The following is a 26,231-nucleotide window of genomic DNA, read 5'->3' as shown; positions in this document are numbered from 1 at the left end:
CTGGAGAACAGGCGAAGTCCCGGCAGACTGGAGGAGGGCAAATGTTGTCCCTATTTTCAAAAAGGGGAAAAAAGAGGACCCAAATAATTACCGCCCAGTCAGTCTGACATCAATACCAGGGAAGATTCTGGAGCAGATCATTAAGAAAACAGTCTGTGCGCACCTAGAAAGGAATGCTGTGATCACCAATAGTCAGCATGGATTTCTGAAAAATAAGTCATGTCAGACTAACCTGATCTCGTTTTTTGACAGAATTACAAGCCTGGTAGATGAAGGGAACTCAGTGGATATAGCCTACCTTGATTTCAGTAAGGCATTTGACAAGGTGCCCCATGATATTCTTGTAAAGAAGCTGGTAAAATGCGGTCTTGACTATGCTACCACTCAGTGGATTTGTAACTGGCTGACTGACCGAACCCAAAGGGTGCTCATCAATGGTTCCTCTTCATCCTGGAGAAGAGTGACTAGTGGGGTGCCACAGGGTTCTGTCTTGGGCCCGGTCTTATTCAACATCTTTATCAACGACTTGGATGATGGACTCAAGGGCATCCTGATCAAATTTGCAGATGACACCAAACTGGGAGGGGTGGCTAACACCCCAGAGGACAGGATCACACTTCAAAACGACCTTGACAGATTAGAAAACTGGGCCAAAACAAACAAGATGAATTTTAACAGGGAGAAATGTAAAGTATTGCAGTTGGGCAAAAAAAATGAGAGGCACAAATACAAGATGGGTGACACCTGGCTTGAGAGCAGTACATGTGAAAAGGATCTAGGAGTCTTGGTTGACCACAAACTTGACATGAGCCAACAGTGTGACGCGGCAGCTAAAAAAGCCAATGCAATTCTGGGCCTCATCAATAGGAGTAGAGCATCTAGATCAAGGGAAGTAATAGTGCCACTGTATTCTGCTCTGGTCAGACCTCACCTGGAGTACTGTGTCCAGTTCTGGGCACCACAATTCAAGAAGGACACTGACAAACTGGAACGTGTCCAGAGGAGGGCAACCAAAATGGTCAAAGGCCTGGAAACGATGCCTTATGAGGAACGGCTAAGGGAGCTGGGCATGTTCAGCCTGGAGAAGAGGAGGTTAAGGGGTGATATGATAGCCGTGTTCAAATATATAAAAGGATGTCACATAGAGGAGGGAGAAAGGTTGTTTTCTGCTGCTCCAGAGAAGCGGACACAGAGCAATGGAGCCAAACTACAAGAAAGAAGATTCCACCTAAACATTAGGAAGAACTTCCTGACAGTAAGAGCTGTTCGACAGTGGAATTTGCTGCCAAGGAGTGTGGTGGAGTCTCCTCCTTTGGAGGTCTTTAAGCAGAGGCTTGACAACCATATGTCAGGAATGCTCTGATGGTGTTTCCTGCTTGGCAGGGGGTTGGACTCGATGGCCCTTGTGGTCTCTTCCAACTCTATGATTCTATTCTATTCTATTCAGTACATCACCTCAGCAAAATGGGGTTCAGAGGCCGAACAGATGCTAAGCAAGCGAGGATGTTGCTCCAACAGACTGTGCGCCTCCCCCATGGGTCCCATTGTGTGGTAACAGGAGAGGCAGAATTTGAGCGTGGAAAAGGGGGGGAGGCAAAAGTGAGCACCGAATTTGTTCTGAGACGATGGGCCAGGAGTGGGCTCTGGCAGTGCTGGAGGGGGCACTGGGATCCGAGGCAAGGCTGGCATGGAGCCAGACGTGAGGTGTAAGAGGGTCCCCCACTGGGACCCTCCCTGGAATCTTGCTCCTTGTCTGTCACTCCCTCCAGGGGGGACTGCTCTCTCCCTCAAGGCCCCAGCACACCCTCTCCCAACCTTCTGGGTCCCCTCTCCATAGTTGGCAGCAGGCAGCTCCCCCACCCTGTGTCTGGGTCCGACCAGCCCCTCCACTATGTCTCTTCAAGACACATCTCTTTGGGACTCATGACACCTGGGTTCGAACCTTGACACCCCCAGTTTAGAAAGAAAAGCAGGCAGCAGGTGAGGGGAACACCTCAGCCACAGGCCCTAGAGAACTGCCTCCAGCCATGCCTCCGGATGTTTCTGGCGTCACCCTTGTCCATTTGCCATTCTGTCTGCGGCTGGCAGGAGTTGGCATCTGTTCTGCTGTATAGCCACAGGTGAGTCTGTCCTGGCACAGGCTAGCTGGACCTGGAATAAGATGGCTTCCTCCTAGGCACCAACAGGCCTCTGCAGTGCACCAGCTCTGGGGGTGGGGATTACACTGCGATTGCACTGGGTTGCACATGGGGATCTGATGAGTAGGTGCTCCTGTCTGTGGGGGAGAAGGGAAGGAACTGGGTCTTTTATCTTTTTTAAAAGTCTTCCAATCCAATCCTTTTATGATGATTCTTACCTCTTTCCCAGCAGTTGTGGAGCTCTGCCAGAATCTCCCTGCTCCTCAAAGCTTGTTTGTCAGGGCAAAGGCTCAAAGGATCTTCTTGTAATAGAGACTCGTTTTTAATTTATAATCACAAAGTATTTTTGAGTGTGTTTGCTTATTTTCTTTTACACAGAGATGAACGTCTCTTTAGAAATTTATTGGAGCGATATCTCCTGTGCATAAAAGAAAAAGAATTATTCTCCAAGACAGCGAAATATAAATAAACTGACTAAAGCGTTCTGGATTAGATCCAGGGTTGGTGCAAATCCACCCGGTTGAACATACAGATCAGCTAGAAGTTCATTTTCCTTTCTCCCCTCCCACTGAATGTACTATTTGTTCCCACACAAGTTTAAAAATATGTCTTCATTTATTTATTTTTATGCTGGAGAATGCTTTTAGAACATTTTTTGCTGAATGCCCAAAGGATAGGTTGTGAATTTTGTATAGTTTTTTAAAGAAAGAATTATTGCATTAATTTATGTTGCAGCAAAGAAATGGAAGAACTAGGTGCCTTTATGTGTGTATGGAAGTGGGGTGAGATCTGTTTTTATGCAATGCATGCTTTTATGTACAGCAAGAGAAACACTGGGTGCATTCTTCATATTAACCATTTCCAAATGTTTGCTACTGTGTTGGGCACAATTCACCAGCTGTTCTCTCATTATTACCTTTGGAGTTTGGATTTTAAGGTGACACACGTTAAGGTGACACACGTTTCAAACACACGTACCCACAGAAATATGATTGCCTTACAGTCAAGGTCCCATGGGAGATCCATGATAAAAACTCCTTTATGCTCTCTCTCTCTCTCTCTCTCTCTCTCTCTCTCTCTGTGTGTGTGTGTGTGAGAGAGAGAGAGAGAGAGAGAGAGAGAGAGAGAGAGAGAGAGATTTGGATCAGGGCCTCAGTACTTGAGAAGAAAGACATTCACCCCTTTGTGCTGTTTCCTTATTTGAAATCACCCAATAAACCTGCTGTGAGTCTCAGAAGGTAGAAAGGTAGGTGACATTATGGATTGTGCACAAACATACCACTGGCATCTTCACAGAGCACCATTTCAGTGTGGCTTTCAGGCTGCTGGTGGTTGTGGGAAAGTAATGGCAGCCAGTAGCCACTGGTAAAAACTCAGTATGGACACAATTGTCAATTTCGGTTCTTCTCAGTTTCTCACCTCCCCCCCCCGCCCCGCCCCGCCCTGGCAGTTCTTCCCATTTGCACATCACTTTGTGATTATTTTTAAGTCTTTATTTGACTGCACAATTTCTCCTACTATACATATTTTTGCAAGCCCCTTTTCCAAATAGTCATTGTATTTTCTTCTTCTTACACACGCTTTCCCCTAATGTATACATCTTTTTTCTTGTACAAATTTTTTGTTGCACAAATTTACAAGAAAATTCAGTTGTCTGTGTGTTTTAGGGATGGCTCTGATTTGTGTCTTGCTTTGGGAAGTGCACATTAGCTCAGATGGCCCAGTGGTTAGAGTGGCAGCACCAAGGTTTCAGGTTCGATCCCTATTCCTGCATTGCCGGGGGTTGGGCTGGATAATCCTCAGGGTCCCTTCCAACTCTAGGATTCTATGAGATGTAAACTGAACTAAATCCCACCGTAAGAGAGTTCCCTGTTGCTGTACAACTACAAGTGGTTCTGCTCCCACCATTTCAAGCCTAAGAACTTTTAGCACAGCAGTTGCTAAAACCCAGACTGCACACTTGCTGCTCACATGGATGGTCTGTGCTCTGGATTCCCTCAAGGGCAGGAGCAGGGGAACCATCCATGCTGCCCTGAACTCTTTGAAAGAAAAGAGGGGGCAAAAGTGTCAGAAAAATTATGCATATACACCATGCATTTAAACAAATTTGAGACACACACACCCATTCAAAGAATCCTGAGAACTGTAGTTTACCCCTCACAGAGCTAAGATTCCCAGCACCCTTAACAAATTATAGCTCCTAGGGTTCTTTGGAGGCAGAAGTGTGTTTTAAGTGTGTTGTGTGTATGCAACTGACTTCTCTCCGGCTCTGCCCCTTGGGATTCGAACCGCCGACCTTCTGATTGGCAAGTCCTAGGCTCTGTGGTTTAACACACAGCACCACCCATGTCCCACCCTTGTGACTTAGGGCGTTCTTAAAGAGCCAGCCCTCTGGCCTGAAAACTCCCACTCTGCTCTCCAGCCTCTTCCCTGAGCTGGCTGGCTCCTGCAGTGGTAGGGTTGCCATATTTCAAAAAGTGAAAATCCGGACACAAAAGTTCTTGAGCTTTTTAGGCAAAGTTGTTGAGCCAAATACTGAATACCAGATGTATGGTGACCCTATGCAGTGGACCCTCGGTTCCTCAGGTGAAGACACCCATGAGCATCCAGGAGGTTCTTTTTAGGGGGCTCAAGTTTCTCAGGCTCCATTGTTTCATGATCTCCAGCAACAAGCTCAGAGCGTGACACCTGCCCTGGCCGTCCACAGCAGGAAAGTCTGCAGCCAGAGGCTCTTGAGTCTGAACCCATGGCTGGCCTACACAAGCCTCTTTGGTCTGAGCCAGCAAGGCTCCTCTGCTGCTTTTATGATGTCACCCAGATGTTTTCAAGAAGCTTAAGCATGCTGTTGGGTGTCTGGTTTTTGCAGAGAAATGTCTTTGTTTTAATTTTAAAAGATGGAAATAAAGCTCAAGAGCCCAACAATATCCTGGCTCCAAGTCTGCTGCTGAAGCTCTTTAATATCCTTTGCAAGCAGTTAATCTGCGCTGAAATCTCACAGCACAGAGTGGGGCAAGTCGGTATCTTCTTAGTTGGCATCTAATTTGAAATGTGATCCATTTGTTCAGCTTACTTAGAATAGAACTCAGTTTCTGGAGAACCTCAACAAGTAATATTGCTAGCTGAGTGTGCTGAAAGCACCAGAAGCCAATTGAAATACTTTGTGGATGTGGAATGTTAATGACCCAAAATGGTACCACCAGGCTGTGAGTGTTTTGTGGGAGGAATTCAAACAAATACCAAGAAATTTAAATTAAAGCGGATTAAAATGCTCTGTCACCCCCTAGCATAACAAATCAATGGGTTTTTTGTTTTTTTTTAAAGGAACACACTTTGTGTGCACAATAAGTGAATGATTAGCAGAAAGATGTATAGACACTCTGCCAGCAAATTAGGATTTATACTGGATGAAAGGCTCATTGAATATAAGAAGAGCCTGCTGGATCAGGCCTGTGTGTGTGGGTGTGAAAGAGAGAGACAGACAGACAGGGACTTTCTGCTTTGGCTGTTCACAGCACCACCAATTCACCAAAGGGATTGTGGTCCTCAGTCCCAAAAGTTTGCATATCTCTTTCCAACAGAATAGGCTGCATGAGTACTATAACACTGTCTAGGGTATCACTATCAAGTATTTTTGTTGGAAACCTCAATTCAGTTACCCAGAAGGTCACACATCACCATATTATGCTATCTTGCATAGAATTTAGCACCCTGTCAATTTTTACTTATCTTCATCATCATTATCTAGAGCAGATTTCTAAGCTTCATGAATAAGTGGCAGGAGACAGATGACACCTTGGAAACGTCCCCCTGTCTTCTCTCTCTCTTTCCATTTTGCCCTTTCCCCTCTTCCAAAGCAAGATTCCTCTTTGAATATACATTCTGATTGCAGAATGTGGATTTCCTGCTGTCAGAACCTGACCTGGATTTGTGTGCCTTCTTGTGCCAGAGAGCCCTTGAGTCACCTTCCAAGCATTTCACAACTGCTTTCACTAAAGCAGCAGTTGGGCTAACGGATGTCTTTGTTGTCTCCCACGATGACAGTGCTCAGCCGAATGTGGCTCTGGTGTCCGGACACGCTCCGTCATATGCATGACCAACCACATCAGCAGTTTACCACTGGAGGGCTGCGGACACAACAGACCAGCAGAGACCACACCCTGTGACAATGGGCCATGTTTGGGGAAAGTGGAATGGTTTGCTGGAAGCTGGAGCCAGGTACTGTTCATCTTCAAAATGTTTGGGGGAAGATCCAGCAAAAATTAAGAAAAACGGAGTTCAGGCGAGTTAATTATGTGGCTCTTTTTTATTAATTTACTTTATTATACTTATTGGTCTTTTTTTGGGAAAATACTTTTAGCAATCATCACATTCCAGAATGTTTGGGTTTATTATTATTATCATTATTATTCCTGAAGAATTATCCTTTGTTGGCTCCATATGTTCTCAATGTCTTTTTACCCTACACAATTCCATTAAGAGATCTGAATGGTGTTTCTTTCTCTCTCTGCTCCTATGGTTGTATTCCTTCTGGACACTTTCCCTCAACCAGTTAAACTGGAGAGAAACAGGTGCTGACGGATCAATTAGGGATCTGTCCCTCTCCCTAATTATTTGGCCATTTCTTCATAACGGTTAGCTAGCGATGGAAGAGCTGAGCCCAACACTCCTTGGCTGATCCATACCTGGACTTGACAAACTAAGCTAATCCCCCAAGACACCAAACCCCAAACGAAAATCAGAAGAGATCACTCAGACCAAATTGGATTCTGACATCATTGGGAATGTGTTAGGACCTGTGGTGGGTCCCTGCACCCCTCTTCCTCTGCCAGTGCCTGGGAGCTGAGTGCCCAGTGCTGAAGGGGAGCCTTTATGCCATGCAGGCCTGGCAGCACCCACTGTTGCCTCCCAAGGTAAGGTGCTGGCCTCACATTCACCTGTTAAGGCTGGGGGGAATCCTCTTCCCAGGCCCCTGTGGGGCAGTGTGAGGAGGCACCTCTCTTTGGGGCAGGGGGGGCAACTCAGAGACCAGGGGGCAGCAGTGGCTGCCCAGAGGATTCCCAAGGGGAGGTTGAGGGAACACTCCACAAGGGAGGGTGCTTGAAAAGGTGGTGAGGAGCTGCAGGCAAGGGGTGACATAACTGGGCTCCTGAGCTCTACAGGGGTGCCACAGAAAGATTGTAGTTGGTCAGGGGAGCAATGGGTTCAAAAATGTTGAAAAACTGTGCCCTATGTGTCTCCCACTCCCAGAGTGTGTGCTGTTCTGGGAGTTCTCCAGGGAGGAGTGGGGGAAGCCCATTGTGCTAGCAGGACTTGTGCTGGCTCCAGATGGCTCCCAATGCAGTCACTGTTAAGTTGAATCCAGCCCTTGATTTATTACCCACCCTTCATGCTAATGTCCCAGGGTGGGTCACAACATGCTTTTGAATTAGTATATGAGGAGCAAGGTTAGTGTTTCCTGTGCAAAGGACTAGGCTTTTGTGTATGTCTCTGCATTCTAATTGGTTGATTCTATTATGGCAGTTAAGTACTGATAGGGCATGCCTTGTTGTTGGTTTAAAAACCTGCCAAAGAACTGTGCAAAACACAATGTCAAGTAATCGTAAATCTGTTTGTGCAGTTTTCTGGTTTTTGCGCAAATCTGAGAGGTCAAAAGGATATATGTGTGTGGCTAAGCTCCTGACTCACACTTACTAGCACACTGGAAAAGAAAATGAAAGCAACTAAATTCTCAGCACATATTTTTCAGACTGCTGCTCAATATATCCACTGTAGAAATGTCTAATGGTGATTGCTTGGGCAGTTTTCTGGTTTTGTGCAAATCTGAAGGATGAAAGAACCAGGGAATTCCTGAAGCACACCAGAAATAGTTACAAGCAAAAGTGATAAAGAAATTCAGGTAATAAGTTCGTGGGCAAGGGAAGAGAAGTAGCAGAAAGTGACAGTGGATCCACCCACCCCAAAACGCTAATACAAATAGTCTGCAACCCCCAAGGAAAGCAGTTTTGGGCCTAATTTTCTCCAATTTATTGGATTATCCCTTTATCAGGTAAAACCAAATTTACAAGGGGAAAGGATTGAGATTGATGTGGTTTGAGGGTCATATCATGTGGACTACTGTCAGGGAGAATTTGGAGGAGCAAGTGACAGAGGAGGCGGAGCAGGGGCTCAGGGATGCTGCAGAGCCCTTCAACCACCCAGAAGGGAGCTCAGACTCTGGAAGGGAGGGGGCTTTCATAGAATCATAGAATCATAGAGTTGGAAGAGACCACAAGGGCCATCGAGTCCAACCCCCTGCCAAGCAGGAAACACCGTCAGAGCACTCCTGACATATGGTTGTCAAGCCTCTGCTTAAAGACCTCCAAAGTAGGAGACTCCACCACACTCCTTGGCAGCAAATTCCACTGTCGAACAGCTCTTACTGTCAGGAAGTTCTTCCTGATTCCACCTATTCTTTCTTGTAGTTTGGATCCATTGCTCTGTGCCCGCTTCTCTGGAGCAGCAGAAAACAACCTTTCTCCCTCCTCTATGTGACATCCTTTTATATATTTGAACATGGCTATCATATCACCCCTTAACCTCCTCTTCTCCAGGCTAAACATGCCCAGCTCCCTTAGCCGTTCCTCATAAGGCATCATTTCCAGGCCTTTGACCATTTTGGTTGCCCTGCTCTGGACACGTTCCAGTTTTTCAGTGTCCTTCTTGAATTGTGGTGCCCAGAACTGGACACAGTACTCCAGGTGAGGTCTGACCAGAGCAGAATACAGTGGCACTATTACTTCCCTTGATCTAGATGCTATACTCCTATGGATGCAGCCCAGAATTGCATTGGCTTTTTTAGCTGCCGCGTCACACTGTTGGCTCATGTCAAGTTTGTGGTCAACCAAGACTCCTAGATCCTTTTCACATGTACTGCTCTCAAGCCAGGTGTCCCCCATCTTATATTTGTGCCTCTCATTTTTTTTGCCCAAGTGCAATACTTTACATTTCTCCCTGTTAAAATTCATCTTCTTTGTTTTGGCCCAGTTCTCTAATCTGTCAAGGTCGTTTTGAAGTGTGATCCTGTCCTCTGGGGTGTTAGCCACCCCTCCCAGTTTGGTGTCATCTGCAAATTTGATCAGGATGCCCTTGAGTCCATCATCCAAGTCGTTGATAAAGATGTTGAATAAGACCGGGCCCGAGACAGAACCCTGTGGCACCCCACTAGTCACTCTTCTCCAGGATGAAGAGGAACCATTGATGAGCACCCTTTGGGTTCGGTCAGTCAGCCAGTTACAAATCCACTGAGTGGTAGCATAGTCAAGACCGCATTTTACCAGCTTCTTTACAAGAATATCATGGGGCACCTTGTCAAATGCCTTGCTGAAATCAAGGTAGGCTACATCTGTTGGCTTTTTGCAGTATGGTAGCGCTGCAGAGAGCTTGCTGGGGAGATCATGCATTAAAAAGAAAGGACTCAAAAATAACTTAAAGAAGGTTTTAATAAGAAAAACAAAAACTCCATTTACACTAAATACATCAACAAACCAGACCCATCCACCAACCCATCCCCCAGGGTAATGGGAGAGCTAGGTGCTGCTCCTTATATACTACACCCAGATGCTGACACGCCTCAATCAAATACAACTCAGCAGCACCTGCTATGTTTCACAGCTGTAAAGCTGGGTCTCGTTATCTTGCTCTGGCCCTTGCTCTGGCCCCTTAAAGACATACACATGGAGTGGAACAATGATGAACCTTTACATTTAAAGAGACCATTCAACATTTCCCCTGCGGTTCATCATTGTGGAACAAAAACATAAAGCATACTTTGTGCATGTTTTTCATGTGTAACTTTTGTCAATACTTGATGTAAACTGCAACCTATAATGTTTGGTATGTTTAAGGTACATTACCACTCTCTTAAGAACAGAGACATTGCATAGTAGGCTTTTCCACATTGTGATGCATCTTTTAACAAAAGCTTAACTGTTTCATATTTTACACTTAGTGAATAACACAAATCATAATCTTCGCCTGGAATTTGTTGAAAACCCTTAGCAACTAATCTTGCCTTGTACCTTACAACTTCATTTTTGTCATTCATTTTAACTCTATAAACCCATTTTGAATCAATAAGTCTCATATCTGGGGTTTGTGGTACAAGAGACCAAGTGTTATGCTCTTTTAAAGAAGCTATCTCAGAGTTCATAGCTTTATACCAATTTACAGCTTGGTGCTTAGGTAAATTCTGAACATCATTGTAGCTTTTTGGCTCAAAAACCGCCTTATTGGCATACACTATTAAAATGTTCATCTGCAAAACACTGTGGCTTCTGCCTCTTTCTATCTGAACGTCTCAGTCCGGAAGGAGAGTCAGACTCCTCAGACTTAATGGGACTCAGTGAACTACTAGTTTCAGGTTGTAAATCATCATTGTCAGACTGAAGAGGTGCCTGTAGGCTAAGCTCACGGTCAGAAAACTCAAGAGAATCTAACCTCCCCTCAGGTGCCTGTGACTTTAAATCCTCAAACAAATTATCAGATCCAACAGGCTTTTTGTCTTCTTCCATTAATTCAGAAGCACCATTTCCTGCTGCTGCTTCTTCTACCTCTTCTTCCTCAGTATCATCTATACCATCAGTATCTTGGAAAACAGCAACTCCATTCCAATTTACAGTTTGTATCATGCTTCTGGTAATATGAAATTTGCCAGTTGCTGGTATGTAAATTCTGTACACCCCCTGCTGGTAGCCCATTAATTTTCCCTGAACACTACGTTCACCCAATTTCTGCTTAGCGGGATAATGCATAATTACATCTGAACCCCAAATGCGTAGGTATTTCAGATTAGGGCGTTTTTTAAACAGCTTCTCATAGGGGGTGACATCTAAACCAGAATGATAACTGCGATTTCTAACATAACAAAAGGCATGGAGCGCTTCAGCCCAAAAGTCTTTGGGCAGATTAGCATCGTGCAGATAAGTTTTAACCCCTGCCTGCAGGTCACGCTGCACAACTTCAACAAGCCCATTTTGCCAGGGACTTCGGGGGCAAGATAACTCTTGAGTAGTCCCCTGCGCTTCCAGGAATTTCTCAAAATCTTCAGAAACAAATTCCCCACCCCGGTCAGAAAACAGGTTCTTAATAGGTTTGTTAAAGTGTGTTTTTACCCAGTTGCAAAAAACCTTGTACTTCTCAAATGCTTGGGACTTCTCAGCTATTGCATAAGTCCAACAATATCTACTATACTGGTCTATGAGAGTAAGCCAGTACTTTGAACCTCCTAATGATGGTGGGAGTGGCCCAACTAAATCACAATGTACACGCTCAAATGGCTCAGTTACTTTCCTATCTGAGCATCTACCCTTGCGTGCAACCTTAATCTTATTCTTGCAACAGGATAGACATTGCATAAAGAATTTACATGGTTTTAAGTTGAGGCCATTGACAATATTCTTTGTCTTAATTACATCAGCAAAATTCAGGTGTCCCAGAATTCTGTGCGCCTCGTGGACACACCCAGAATGTGGCCTTACATTCCTCAACCCATGGCTTAACTGTGCTGCTCTGCAATTTATAGGCGATTGGGAGTAGGTGTGAAAATACAGTCTATATAAACCATCAGATTCCCGGGCATACAATAGACGTTTGTTCCCCTCGAAAAACTCACACATAGACTTTAAGAAACGCACAGTTATCCCTTGATGAGCAAAGCACCTTACTGATAATAAATTGTCCACTGACGGGCAGTAAATGCAGTTCGCTATTGTAATGTTTAAAGAGTCAAGTTTAACGGTACCCCTGCCAAGCGACTGCAAGACTTGTGAATTGGCTAAATGTACATTACCAATTTCCTCTTCGAAAGAAATAAACAAGCTTCGATCATTGCAGATATGCCGAGATGCTCCTGAGTCGATAACAAAAGACTTCCACTTGGCATCTTTAATTCTTTTACGATCTTTAGTCCGAGCGTGAAAAGCTCGCGGCTCATTTCTGTCTCTACTATACGATGCCGGCTGCTGGGCTGACGACCGTGATTGACGAACAGAAACAGGCTTGGGAGTACTTTGCTTTCTTTTGGATCTGCAGTCCCTTGCAAAATGTCCTTGCTTATTGCAGAACCAACAACGCTTTGCAGCTTTAAATGCAGTTGTATCACCACAGGTTTGCATATGGTGTTCCTCATTCTTTCTGGAAACAGGAGTGCTTATGGCACAAGCCTCCCTTCTATCCAACTCGCCCATTAATCTTGCCGTTACCCCTTCCACAGTTAATTGTGCTGGTGGAACGGCAGATATCTGGCTAGCTATACCATCAAAGTCCTCATTAAGGGAACATAGGATGATAAAAACATACTGAATATCAGGTACCTCCATGTCCCTTCGAATTAATTCGCCGCGTATTGCCTCCAGACGTCTCAAGTGTGCTGCCAAATCACCACCAGGCTGCAACTTTGTCTGGTACAACTGCTTGAAAAATGTCAATGCAGACGCTGACTCTTTTCTAACATGCACTGCTGCAAGACTGTCCCACATTTCTTTGGCAGTTTTCTTATTTCTTATATAGACTACTTGCTGGTCGCTGACTGCCAAATTAATTATCGCCCTGGCTTTTGCATCTCCTTTCGACCAAGCATTAGTTACAGGGTCAGGAGGGTCATCAGTTACATAGGTCCATACTTCTCTAGAGGTCAAAAGCGCCTCCACCCGAAAAGACCATAAACTATAGTTCTCATCTGTTAGCTGTGGGAAGACCAGAGCCTTCTCAGCTTCAGGAACCCGGTCAACCATTCTGGAACTCTTCCAGACCCACAAAAACTACGCTAACAGGAGAAGGAGTTTTCAAACCTTTCTCAGAGTCCAAAAATATGCAGTCATCCACTCAGCAGCTGGGCCCATAACCAAAGATGTTGGCTTTTTGCAGTATGGTAGCGCTGCAGAGAGCTTGCTGGGGAGATCATGCATTAAAAAGAAAGGACTCAAAAATAACTTAAAGAAGGTTTTAATAAGAAAAACAAAAACTCCATTTACACTAAATACATCAACAAACCAGACCCATCCACCAACCCATCCCCCAGGGTAATGGGAGAGCTAGGTGCTGCTCCTTATATACTACACCCAGATGCTGACACGCCTCAATCAAATACAACTCAGCAGCACCTGCTATGTTTCACAGCTGTAAAGCTGGGTCTCGTTATCTTGCTCTGGCCCTTGCTCTGGCCCCTTAAAGACATACACATGGAGTGGAACAATGATGAACCTTTACATTTAAAGAGACCATTCAACAACATCCACTGCGTTCCCTTCATCCACCAGGCTTGTAATTCTGTCAAAAAATGAGATCAGGTTAGTCTGACATGACTTATTTTTCAGAAATCCATGCTGACTATTGGTGATCACATCATTCCTTTCTAGGTGCTCACAGACTGTTTGCTTAATGATCTGCTCCAGAATCTTCCCTGGTATTGATGTCAGACTGACTGGGCGGTAATTATTTGGGTCCTCTCTTTTCCCCTTTTTGAAAATAGGGACAACATTTGCCTTCCTCCAGTCTGCCGGGACTTCGCCTGTTCTCCAGGAATTCTCAAAGATGACTGCCAGTGGTTCTGAGATCACATCTGCCAGTTCTTTTAATACTCTTGGATGCAGTTCATCTGGCCCTGGAGACTTGAATACATCTAAACTAGCCAAGCATTCTTGTACTATCTCCTTAGTTATTCTGGGCTGTGTTTCCTTTGCTGACTCATTTGCTCCAAATTCTTCAGGTCGGGCATTGTTTTCTTTATCGGAGAAGACTGAGGCAAAGAAGGCATTGAGGAGTTCAGCCCTTTCTGTGTCCCCTGTTTGCATTTCACCATCTTCTCCTCTGAGTGACCCCACTGTTTCTTTGTTCTTCCTTTTGCTACGAACATACCCATAAAAGCCTTATTTGTTGCTTTTAACCTCTCTAGCAAGCCTTTCAAATCAGCACAGACAAGGAGGGAAATAAACTAAGGATCAAAGATGTATCACACAATTCCCACACCTACTTTGTTGGCGCGGGAATTGAAGGAAGCCACTCCCCGAATCTGACTCAATGGGTTCGGATGCATAATCCTGAACTGTAGCTATTTCTTGTACATATGTAATAAAGACTGTAAATATCAAGCCGACTGTGCTGGGGTGTTAATGCGAAGGGGAGACACCACCTTTACAACTACACAAATTAAATGGGAATGCAAACTCTGGTGTGGACAAGCCATTACTCTCAGTGGAGTTTGGTTTAGCCTCAGCACTGGAAAGGCCTATATCATGGGTAGGCAAACCAAGGCCCCGGGGTCGGATCTGGCCCAATTGTCTTCTAAATCTGGCCTGTGGACGGTCCAGGAATCAGCATGTTCTTACATGAGTAGAACGTGTCCTTTTAATTAAAATGCAACTCTGGGTTATTTGTGGGGCATAGGAATTCGTTCATTCCCCCCTCCCAAAAAATATAGTCCTGCCCCCCCACAATGTCTGAGGGACAGTGGACCGGCCCCCTGCTGAAAAAGTTTGCTGACCACTGGCCTATATCTCTGACTTTGATGATCAGAATTCTATCTTTTTTTCATAATTGACTTCCTGATATGGCTGATCATGCCAATAAACTGCTTAGTCTCACAAAATGCACGATAAAGCTTTTAGGACTTCAAGGCTTTCTGCAATAGAACTGGCCCCGTTTTTAATCCTTCATGGCCTCTGCCCCCTCTCTTAACACATATTGTCGGGAAAAGATCTAAATTAGATTAGTGGTGAGCTATGTAAAAAAAAGCAACTTAAAGTAATAAAAATGCCAGCCGAGAATTTCACAGAATTCCAAGCTATGGAATCATAATGAAATGCAGCATTCGCTCAACACACTCAGACTCTCTCTCTCTCTCTCTCTCTCTCTCTCTCTCTCTCTCTCCAAAAGCTGATGCAACTTGAAAGCCCCTCTCAAACATTTACAATCAGCATCTTACAGCTTTGTTTCATATTGGGGCACTGTTAGAGTGCATCTGCTTAATAGTCCTGGAAAAGCACCCAATCCTTGTTCTTCTTGCATAGACATCTTCCTCCATCCCAGCATAGACCTTTGAATGGTGGACCAGCTCCAAGGTTCTGTTATGTTAACTGGCATCCCAAGAGTTAATTGCCTCTGGGACCAGCAATTTACAATGCTGTTAACAGGAATTATGTCTTGAACTCCGGAGCACCCACAGAGAGTTTATCCATAAATCTACCATATTGCTTCAGGCTTCTAATTTATTTCTCTAAAGTAATAAATTCTTCAGGAATATGCAGCCACGGACATTTTAAAACCCATAATATTTTAATTCTCCACTGGTCAGCTACAATATATAATATAGTGTAAAAAAATAAATATGTGTTGAAGATTGATTTGTGGTGAAAATGGTGATTGCACAGTTCAGACCGTCTGATTTGTAGTCATGTTTAGAGCAGATTATCAGTGTCTCTTCCAAATCGGTTTCATTATGAACCTCTGGCAGTTTCCAAACATGCTTGCTAAAAAGTTATTCCATCATTTCTATGGTTCATATCTGCCATCTAGAGCGGCCACCCAAATTTCTATTGAAAATGATGTTTCAAGGAAATTTGGGCAACCTCTGAATTCTGGGAGATTCCAGACAGACAAAAGGAAACCCTGTTTTGCACCATAGTTAAAGGATGGGAGAGGGGGTGGAGACCACCAGTCTGGGAGGCTTTAAAGGGGGATTAGTCAAATGAATGGAGGGGGGTAAAGTGATCAAGGGCGGCATGTATTTGAATGCCTGTTGGGGATCTCAAGTAGGAAAGAGCATTTGCGCTCATGTATCGCTTGTGGGCTTTACCTAGTCAACCACTGTGAGGACAAGATGTGGGACTACATGGACCATTCATCTGATCCAAGAAAGATCTTAAGTTTTCATGTTAATTTAAGACAATACTTTAATGTTGTTTCACGTGTTATAACTTGCCCTGGCACCTTAGGGTGAAGGGGAGGTAGTATATAGTAGTAGTAGTAGTAGTAGTAGTGATAGGAGGGGGGAGGGGGATTGGGATTAGAACATCCCACCCACTTCCTTTAGGCCATAGATAATTCAAAGCCAAAGGCCTGGCAGGAAAGAATTGAAGTAAAAAACAGTTCAGAAGTCTTAACATTCACAGGAACATGGTGGTTCCTGCAAACACACATCTCAGGTATCAAAGGCCTGGGTGAAGACATGCCTCTTCGCCATATAGTCCTCCCCTCTTGGGAAGCAGCGGTCAAGTTTTTGCTCTCTTCTGTTTGAGGGGCTTCCAGGCATTTGAAGTGTCCCTGGGCCAATTTAAAAGTGATTACTTGGGGCTGGTTAAGCATCCTGTGCTTTTAATCTCTACCAGAAGTAAAAACAAGGCTCCCCCTTCTTTTTCTTCTTCTTCTTTTTAAGTAAATTGTGCAAAGCGTGTTTTGGTATTTTTAAAGCCTTTTTCAAGTGACATGGAAACCAATATAGGGCTGGATTTCTCTCCTGAAGACCTTTTCCAAAAAGTGCCAGGAACTGTATTGTACTTTAAAGATTCAGTCAAGGGCTACCTGGGCCAAAAGTTGTTTCTGAACTGAGCCCAAGCCCCCTCCCTCAGGAGCAGGCTATGGAGATGAAAAGGAAACCCTGGTGGCATCTAAATTCCCCCATATCAAACAGAATGGGAAAGGGGGACGGGGAGCAAGCCAAGCTGAATTCTCACCTCAAATGCTAGAGGCAGAACAAAAAAGTTAAGCCCAACAGGGTCCGTTTCACCATTCCTCACCTCCAATAAATGCACCACTTTCTCAGGAGAACAGTGCACCATTGATGAGACTCCCGGGACACCCCCCTTCCACCCCCTAGGCCTAATTTAGTTAGACTGCAATCCATCTGCCCCAACCGCTGCCGGTGGGACTTTGCCGAGGGGCAGAGCTCACAGTGGCCACAGCGAAAGGTGAGGGTGGCAGGGAAATTCAAGGCTGGCACAGCAGTCAGGCCTGGAGAAGGCCCTATGCCATGGCCTGATGGCAGTGAGCCCAGCTTGGGATCCAGTGGATCCCTGGCTGCCTCAGCCCCCACCCACACTCAGAATGCCCCATTTCAGGGCTTTCCTCAGAGCTCTGCCAGAACTAATAATAATAATAATAATAAATAATGTAAACTGCTTAAAGCCCAAATTGACTTCCTTGTAATACTGAAGTGAATTCACAAATTATACAAGCACTGAAATATAACCAACCATACGATTAAAAATGCAATTAATATAATCCCATTAAATCAGGAGACAGGTTGAGAGAGCAAAGTCTATTACAGGGCAAAAAAAGTTGTTGGGAGGTAATATTTTGATAAGAAATGTGCCCATGGGAAAAAGAAACAGAATCAGTCCTCACTGACTGCAGCTTTAGACAACTGCTTGGGGATTGATTGCTTAAGTAAACAAACAAACAAACAAAGTCTCATGCAACTGACTGCAAATGTGTAGTTTGACCCTTCATGTGTCCCCATCATCTTAAAGTGGAACGAGACATTTCTGTGGTGCAAGAAGAGTCCTGCCCTATTTGCCTTAATCTCATGAACTGATATAGCTGCTTTGCTAAAGGGAACAGTTATTAAACCTGAAAGGTGGAGCCTTCTGTCTGTTTTGCTTGCTGGGCAAAACCAATTAATCCTTCTGATTCAAGTCAAATGATTGCAGCATTATCTGTCTCTGGGAACAAAGTTGTGACAAATACAACAGGCCAAGTGTAAATACCAAAGGCCAGCTGTTGCGCTCGCGCGCTCTCTCTCTCTCTCTCTCTCTCTCTCTCTCACACACACACACACACACACACACACACACACACACACACAAAATACAGACAGGTTCTGGCAATATCCATCAGCAACCACTATAAATAATAATAATAATAATAATAATACCCCACCCATCTGCCACTCTGGGCAGCTTCCAACGCATATAAAAACATAATGCAGTGTCCAACATAAAACACTTCCTGATACAGGGCTGCCTTCAGATGTCTTCTAAAAGTTCTGAGTTCTGTTTAGAATTTGCTAACGGCTGCAAAATTATTGATGGTGAAAAAAGGGTTATATTTTGCGCTCTCTTCATTGAGGGGGGGGAGAAAAGCTAGTTCACTTACGGAGATTGGGTGAAATATCTTAATTCATAAAATTTGTGTATTTAAAACGGTAAGCAACCAACTGAGACGGGGTGGGGTGGGGTGGGACCTTTTATATAAGCTTTTATATATGTTATATAAGCTTTTATATATGTTAAGCAGAGGCTTGACAACCATATGACAACCATATGTCAGCTACCTCCATTACATTTACTGCAATACACTCTTTGTGGGGCTTCCCTTGCACCTATCCTGAATCTGTGGTTAGTGCAGAATACTGCAACATGATTGCTGGCATATATAACACCTGTGCTCAGAGATCTTCACTGGTTGCCCATTATATATATATATATATATATAAAGTCATTAACAACTTGGGACCAGTTTTCCTGCAAGAATACCTCTTATGCCATATATGCTCACTCAACCACTTTGATCAATGGCACTGGCCCTGTTCCAGGTACCCCATAATACCTGTTCAACATCTGTAAGAAATGGATCTTTGACGTTTGGCAGCAGCTGCACTCTGGGAAACGAAGCCTCTTCACGCCAGGCAGGGCCTTCACTCCACTCTTTCCAGCGCCTGCTGAAGACACTTTTGTGTAGACGAGCCCCTCCAGACATGTAGAGTGTTGCTGTATTGTCTAATCTGTTTTTACTTTATTGCTGATTTTACCTTTTGAACTCATTAAAGATTTGTTTTTATCTGCTTTTACTGATAACCTTATTATTTTATTCTGTCTGTAAACCTCCTCTTTGCTTCATAAAACTTATAAACCACTTGGTTGCAGGAAACCTCAAAGTGGTTTCCAAACAGAATAGAAAAATGTGACTATTTATAAAAAAAATTAAAATTAATCAATCAACAAAAAAGACAGTCTAAAGTTTATGAAGTAAACATATGAGTATGTATCTCCACCTCTGTTTTCTGTTTGCTTATGTATAGTGCTCCATTGAATGTGGCCGTGGAACTCAGCAGAGAGAAGTGATTTGTATCCGAAAAACGGAAAGCAGCTTTGACCTGCTGAGCCCCGAGGAGTGCTCATTTCTGGAGACACCTCCCAACCAGCAGACCTGCTACCTCAAGCCTTGCGGCGCTAAATGGTTTAGCACCGAATGGAGCACGGTAAGTACTCGGCTGCGTTTGGTTGATTCCTCTGCCCAAAACACAAATGCTCAGCTGAAGTCTCTTCCTCTGGCCAGCCCTGGAGAGGTTAAGCAGAGCTCTGCTGCATCCGGCCAAAGGCCCTCCTAGTCCAGCCTCCTCTTCTCCTAGTGGCCAACCAGAGGTGTGTGGGAAGCCCACAACTAGCAGCGGGGGGTGGAGGGGCTCCCCGTGAGGAAAGGATGCAGGGTTTGGAGCCAGGGAGAGGTGACATGATAGCTGGTGGAGGTGCAGCTTCTAGTCCTCCAAGGAGCTCCCACTCAGACCTTTAAAGTGGCTGGTCAAACTGAACAGAGGAATCTAGCTCACTAATGTCAGCACTGACTGGCAGTGACTAGTGTTTCAAACAAGGGGCTTTTTGCAGCCCTACCTGGAGGTGCTGGAGATTGAACCTGGGACCTTCTGCATGCAAGGCAGAGGCTCTGTCACTCAGCTGTGTCATACAGAGTTGCTCATCGTCTGCCTTCTCGCTTGATTCCTTGTTGAACTGCTTCCCTCTCCTCTCTGCTGAACCATCTGCCTGCCTCCAGGCTACCAGACCTGACACCTTCCAAGTTTTTCAGTGTATAACAAATCCTTGTGAGGACTTGACTTAAAGAAGTAATCTGTGCAGTGACATTTAACACTGCAGGAATGCAAGTAAGGAATTGTCTGTTTAGTCTGCTTCCAAGGCGCTGATGAAAGCATCTTCAGCAAGAAACCCAACTGGCTGGTCATCAGCATCCTGTTCTCCTAGGTAGCTGCATGCAGCCGCCATTTCCCACTAATAAGTTTCTAGACCTCATGCCCTTGCCAGCACTCCCAGAACATCAGCTATCTTAGCTGGGGAGCTTGAATACCCTTGGTTTAGAGCAGAAGGAGGGAACCCTTTTCAAACTGAGGGCCGCATTCTCTTCTGGAGAGCATCCCAGGGGCCATTTGGTGGTGGTGGGTGGGGACAGAGGCAAAAGTGAGAAGAACAATTAATATGAATTTTGCCTTTAACATGTAGGCTAGTTTCTAGAAAGAAAACACACACACACACACACACAGAGAGAGAGAGAGAGAGAGAGAGAGAGAGAGAGAGAGAGAGAGCTCTATCCTCCATCCAGGCAAGCAAGGGCAAATCCCAACTTAGCAAAAACACTCAAGGAGGGTACGGAGTAAAGCTGCTGAGAGGTGTGGCCTCGGGGAGAGATGGTGTGACTTGGTAGTGTGCGTGACCTGAGGAGAGTCAGATGGAGAAGCTTGGAGGACCACAAGTGACTGCATGACTGGAGGTCGCTCCCCCCCCCCCAAGTTAGAGTGTTGGACACCTGGGGCACCAGGACTGCAAACCCTGCTCAGTCACTGGGTATCTTTGGGTTAGGTGGCTGTGGGGATACAAAAGGGAGGAACAGGAGCCACACCTGCCACCTTTGTTTCCTTGGAAGAAAGGTGGGCTGTAAATGTTACAAGGAAAGCATACAAAGGTTCTCGACAGTCACTGCTGACAGGAAAACCTGTCTCTTCTGCACAACTCAAAACATTCCTGTATCTCCTTCAACTGAGATAAAAATAGGTCTAGTGGACATCAAGTGGTTTGTGAAGAGCTCTTTCTTACTTGGGTGTCTTCAGAGGGCTGTGTGTGTGTGATGAACCTTCTCGTTCTCCTTTGATTTCGTTCTTGGAACCTCATCCCACCCAGAGTCCTTGAAAACAATATGATCCCAAATTGCTTCAGACTGCTAAGTGAGGAAATTGCTTTGGCTGTCCCAGCTCTGCCCACTCTCCTACTTTGAGTGCTCTGCTTCCTGGATAGATTTTCATGACAACACAGAAGGGCAAATTACTCTTACCACTCTTGTTTTAAAGCAAGAGAACAGCATTCTGAGAAAGCAATAAACTAGAAGCTGCAAAATGACACAGCTGATGTTCTGTTGATCTTTTGATTTGGGGCTGATCCTGGGCCAACACCTGGCATGCCACTCCTGATCTGTGGAAATTCCCAAAATGACTGAGTAATGTTGGTACTGGTCACAGTGTGGTGGATTGCAGTGAGGGTTACTTCTGAGTAAACATACACAGGGCTGCTCTGTGAGTGTGGCTTGCTTTGTTAATTTCATACTTTGCCAGAGCATTTATTTATTTATTTTAAATGCATTGCAGTGCTCAAAGTCCTGCGAAGGTGGCTTCCGTGTCCGAGAGGTGCGATGTCTCTCTGATGAAATGACGCCCAGCAGCAGATGTGACTCCCAGCTTAAACCTGAAGAGAAGGAGCCATGCAACTCTCAGGACTGCATACCCGAAATAGGTAGGGTAATGTTGCCATTATTCTAACTGTGGAACTCCATCTAGTGGAGGAAAAATAAAACTGACCCACTGTGCCTACTGAGGCAAGCCAATAAGGTCAGATTTTAACAAAATGTAATAGTTTGGGTGTGTGTATGTTTTTCTTTTTAACAAGACCAAAATAAGCAAGTTTCTTTTGAAAGGTATATTGGTTTTTCATTTGGGATTTAGTCTTTTTATTGGCACACACAACATTTGAGTGCCCAGGAAGTCTCTAAAAGATTCCACCAGCAACCTGTATGCTGTTACATCGGGGGGGGGGGAGGTAATGTGCTTTTCAGATGTTGTGGTATTCAACTCCCATTGACAGTGGGATGTGTGTTCTGCAGCATCTGGATGATACCACATTGGCTACCCTTGATGTAGACAAAGAGAATGATGGGAACTGGAGTCCTAAAATATCTGGAAGAGCACAGATTCCCCACTTCTGATCCAACTCCTCAGAAAATGGGAGAAAAATAATTGTCAAATAGGAATTTGAATTCCCCCATTCTTCTGTCAGGTTTTCAAAACTGAAGTCACTAAAGAGGTTCCCCATGCACAACATTCCAGGACTATGGCTCAAATTCAAGATTTGCATCTGCAACAGTGTAGGATTTGTATGAATAATAATTGCCACTGTTTCTGCAATTTCTCTTCCACTTCAAACAGCTGGGTTTTGCTGAGCAATTAACGCTTCGCTACAGTGCCTGCCAGTCAAACACAACGGCCTGCTACCTTGTGTTTAGGTATCATGAAAATGAAATTGATTTGTACTTGACTTTGAACAAAAGTGATTGGGTGTATGTATTGTTTAAGCCGTGTGGTTTGGGGAAATGTATTATTTAAGCAAAGCTAGGTGCAGGAAGAAGGAAAAACTCCAACATACAGAAACCACCAAGCAGCACTGTGAATGTTAAATGCTCATCTAGACTTCTACTTCCCCTGAAGAGCTTTAGAAACAAAATTTGATTTTAACATCTACGGTTAAAAAAAAGAAAAAGCCTTAATCCTACAGATCAGCTTAAACTGCAGCTTTGCAGGAAGAAACTTGCACCCCATTGAATGTCAAACATAATCCAAAACTTGGAAGCAGATCTGCTCTGCTTTCAAGAATAAAATGAAACAACTTTTCTAGGGTCAACTTAACAAGGCGCAGATAGACACTTAGACAGGAGACCCTGATGGGCTGGAATTTCATCTGAGGAGATCCAAGGGTTTTGCCTTCACTGCAACATTGCCCAATACCTTATATCCCCATGAAATAAACAATAACTTCTTTGAGGTTTTCTTCTTACAAGCAGGCAGTATATAAATTTTATAAAATAATATAAAATAAACAGATTCATCATTTATTTATTTATTTCATAAAATTTATACACTGCTTCAATATTTTTTTAAAAGACCCTCAAAGCAGCTAACAAAAAGGTAAAAATAAGAAAATCAAGAAAAAATTGGAGCCAAACATACAGAATCATAGAATTGTCAAGGTTGGCGGGACCCCAGGGTCATCTGGTCCAACCTCCTGCAGTGCAGCAATAGGCAGCTGTGCCTCATGGGGATTGAACCTGCAACCTTGTCCTTATCAGCACCAAACTCTAGTCAACTGAGCTACCCAGGCCTATACGAAAATTTAAAATGCTAAAACAGATTAGAATTCACACTGGCATATCTAAGTACTGGGAAGGGTTGCCTAGAAAAGAATGCTTGTTTTCTCCAGGTGCACAAAAGAAGATAGTGGAGGCTCCTGCTTGCTCTTCCTAGACAGGGAGTCCCAAAGGGCAGGTGCTGCCACACTAAACAACCGAGTTCTTACCAATGCAGAATGGGCATTATGTGGGCCCTGCAGTAGTGCCAGTTCTGCTGACTGAAGTGGTCGATTGATGCAAAAACCATACAAAAATGCATTACGTCAAGGACAATTGCTTTCTAAAATTAATCAAAACTGCATATAGAAAATGTGTTTACTGTGAGAATTTCATACTAAACTTCATGGCCACTGTGAAGTCCAAAGCATCTTAAAGGCCCTGGGTTGGTGAAGACTGATTGAGGTGCTATTCTTGAAAGGAGCTCATGCCATCATGGGGACGATGCGGAGACCTGGAGCAGAGACTTCCCTGCTGGTCTCAGTCAGTGCAAAAGTTCCTGGGGCACAAGGTCACCCCTTAGCCATTGCCTGTTTAAGGAATTATTTTGTCCTTTCCAGATGAAAACTGCAAAGACAAATATTACAACTGCAATGTTGTCGTGCAAGCCCGGCTGTGTGTCTACACATATTACAAAACAGCGTGTTGCGCTTCGTGCTTGAGAGTGGCCAACAGGCAGTCTGGGTTTCTGGGGCGCAGATAACCATGGCTCCATCGCTGGCATCGCTGGACTTCTGCCCAGTCATTTGTGGCTGCTTGGACTGAAACAGAGTCTACCTTTTAAAAAGAGAGGTTTCCCTTACTGGTGCACCCCTTGAGGGTGTGCATGCTTCTGTGATATCACTAGCACACTGTATAGGAACCCTTTTGGAAATGTACACTGTAAAACTGGGTTTTCCCAAATATCATTAAGCACAGCCAAGCAAAAGCCCATCTTGGGAGATGTAAGGAACTGTCTCAGACAGAGTCAACTAATAATCCATGCAGGGACACTAGGGGTCAACGAAGGCAGCAGTCCTGTGCCTGGAGGGAGGCCCCGTTGAACTCAGCAGAACTTACTTCCAATGCATAGGATTGTACTGAGAAAATCCCAGGACATTGAGCTTGACTGGCATCAAACTCTTCCTCAGGACCATTCTCCTTTACATAATACTTCTATGACACCTAATAAAAATGTTGGAAACTTTGCTAGTATCAAGGCAGAGCTTCTTGTTCCTGCTTGGACATAATAAATGATTCCCACCAGGATGAAACCAGGGATGGCATTTTCTTAAAAAAAAAACCCAGTTCTGCTTAAAAAATGAGCTATGCTCACACATCATGTTCATTATTCTAATAAATGATTATATGCATTATTATATGTATGATTTTCTATACATATACACTCCAGGTTTCCCAAAGCAACCAGCTCTCAAACAGATACATACAAGAATGCATATAACTATACAGAAATACTTTTGTATTAGTGCTTATAAAATTATGCTGCAGTAATAAAGTGCCACATTGGGGCTTGACACTTTTATATGTATAATACATGTATTTTAAAATTTTGCACATAATTTTGCATATAAAATTACATATAACCAGTCAGGCCTTTTTTGTAATAAATAAATAAATTAATTAATTAAAACATCCCCAAAACCACAGCATTGCCTAAAGGGCAGACGGGCAGTGCTGCCCCAGTTCCCTCAAAGGATCCAGCCCACAATGCTATAAGCACAACATACATATTTCTCTCTCTTCAACCACTTCCCCTTTCTTTTTAGTAGTTTACATCATTCCTGAGGAAAGCTCTGAAATTTGAAGGCTAGCTCATTGTTTGTGACACATACACACTGTTGGTCCCAATAATGGTGACTATGTTGCTGTCCTTGTTCAGGGTCCCCTGCCCCATGGATGAACACAGCAGCCTACCTTTGTGTCGCTTTCTTTGTCGGTGTTGGCAAATGCCAATAGTTGTTGAATACTGGCTATCTTGATGTGTGGCAAAGTCAAAAAGGATGCACCCGACCAATTTCATGATGGCAGCGATTACTAGACGGTCCCCCTCCACTACAATTAATCTGTCCTGTGATCACTTAAAAATAAACTCAGAAAGCCACCTTATACCAGGTCAGACGCTTTCTCCACCCAGCACATCCATTGCCTTCTCTGGCCGGCAGCTGAGGTGGCCACATTCTCTGCTTTTCAGAGGACCAGCCTCTGTTTGAAATCCGGTTTAACGATGGCCATCAGAAGGGAGAGCACATGGGGCATCCAAGTTGCCCATCGACACCCAGTCAGGTGACTTAAGCAAACACACAGGCCCCCTGGTCGCTGTCCCTAGTATGATGGGATGTATTGTGTTTCTACTTAAATTATAGTAATTGTTTCTAAATCTGCATCTATACATACAGATAAATCAGCATATAAAGTTATTGGCCTCCTTCTGAGTCAGGGGTCACCAACACAGTGCCCACAGGCAGCAGTGTGCTGGCCAATACCTCCTATGGTGCTTGCAAAAGGTCTCAGTATATAGCCTCTCAAAAATCCACATTGCATGAGAAAATGTTCATTCTTCATAGTCAGTACCTGTTTGCATTGACTCAGCCTGTCCTGCATTGAGCCTGCCCCCCAACCCCCCCAACCATACCCACATTTCATTGGATGCTAGCAATGGACACCCATCCTCTTCCAATCCATTCTCCACCCAGGAGAATCACTAAGAACTTCTCTTTGCATGTGAGAACAGTGAAGCAGGTGCCTTTTTCTCACTGATCAGGGGCCATGTTGTGGTCCCAACTCATTTTCTGCTCTTTTGGAAGTGCCAGGAATTTTGTTTTATTCCACCCCTATCCCCACATGGCAGCCATTTTGTCATGGCTTCTCAAGAGTGTTCTCATCTATTTT

At 44.3% G+C, this 26,231-nt stretch overlaps 1 protein-coding gene across 3 annotated transcripts in view; it reads left to right on the top strand.

The window, feature by feature from the left end:
* The window catches only part of THSD4 (thrombospondin type 1 domain containing 4), a 429,219-nt gene extending 403,464 nt beyond the window's left edge, over positions 1–25,755 (top strand). For 2 of the 3 annotated variants that reach the window (XM_081170529.1, XM_081170530.1), the window contains 4 exons: positions 6,180–6,353; positions 19,189–19,368; positions 21,535–21,679; positions 23,903–25,755. In XM_081170529.1, coding sequence (XP_081026655.1) covers positions 6,180–6,353; positions 19,189–19,368; positions 21,535–21,679; positions 23,903–24,045 — 642 coding nt within the window. In that variant the 3' untranslated portion in view covers positions 24,046–25,755. Of the gene's footprint in view, positions 1–6,179; positions 6,354–19,188; positions 19,369–21,534; positions 21,680–23,902 lie in introns of those variants that run through there. The other variant, XR_014002103.1, reaches the window with a different exon arrangement.
* Positions 25,756–26,231: the final 476 nt, after the last annotated feature.

The sequence above is a fragment of the Podarcis bocagei genome, assembly GCF_964188305.1.
Source record: "Podarcis bocagei genome assembly, chromosome: 14".
NCBI classification, from domain to species: domain Eukaryota; kingdom Metazoa; phylum Chordata; class Lepidosauria; order Squamata; family Lacertidae; genus Podarcis; species Podarcis bocagei.
Note: the sequence above shows the minus strand (reverse complement) of the source record. Positions and strands in the feature narration are given on the sequence as shown.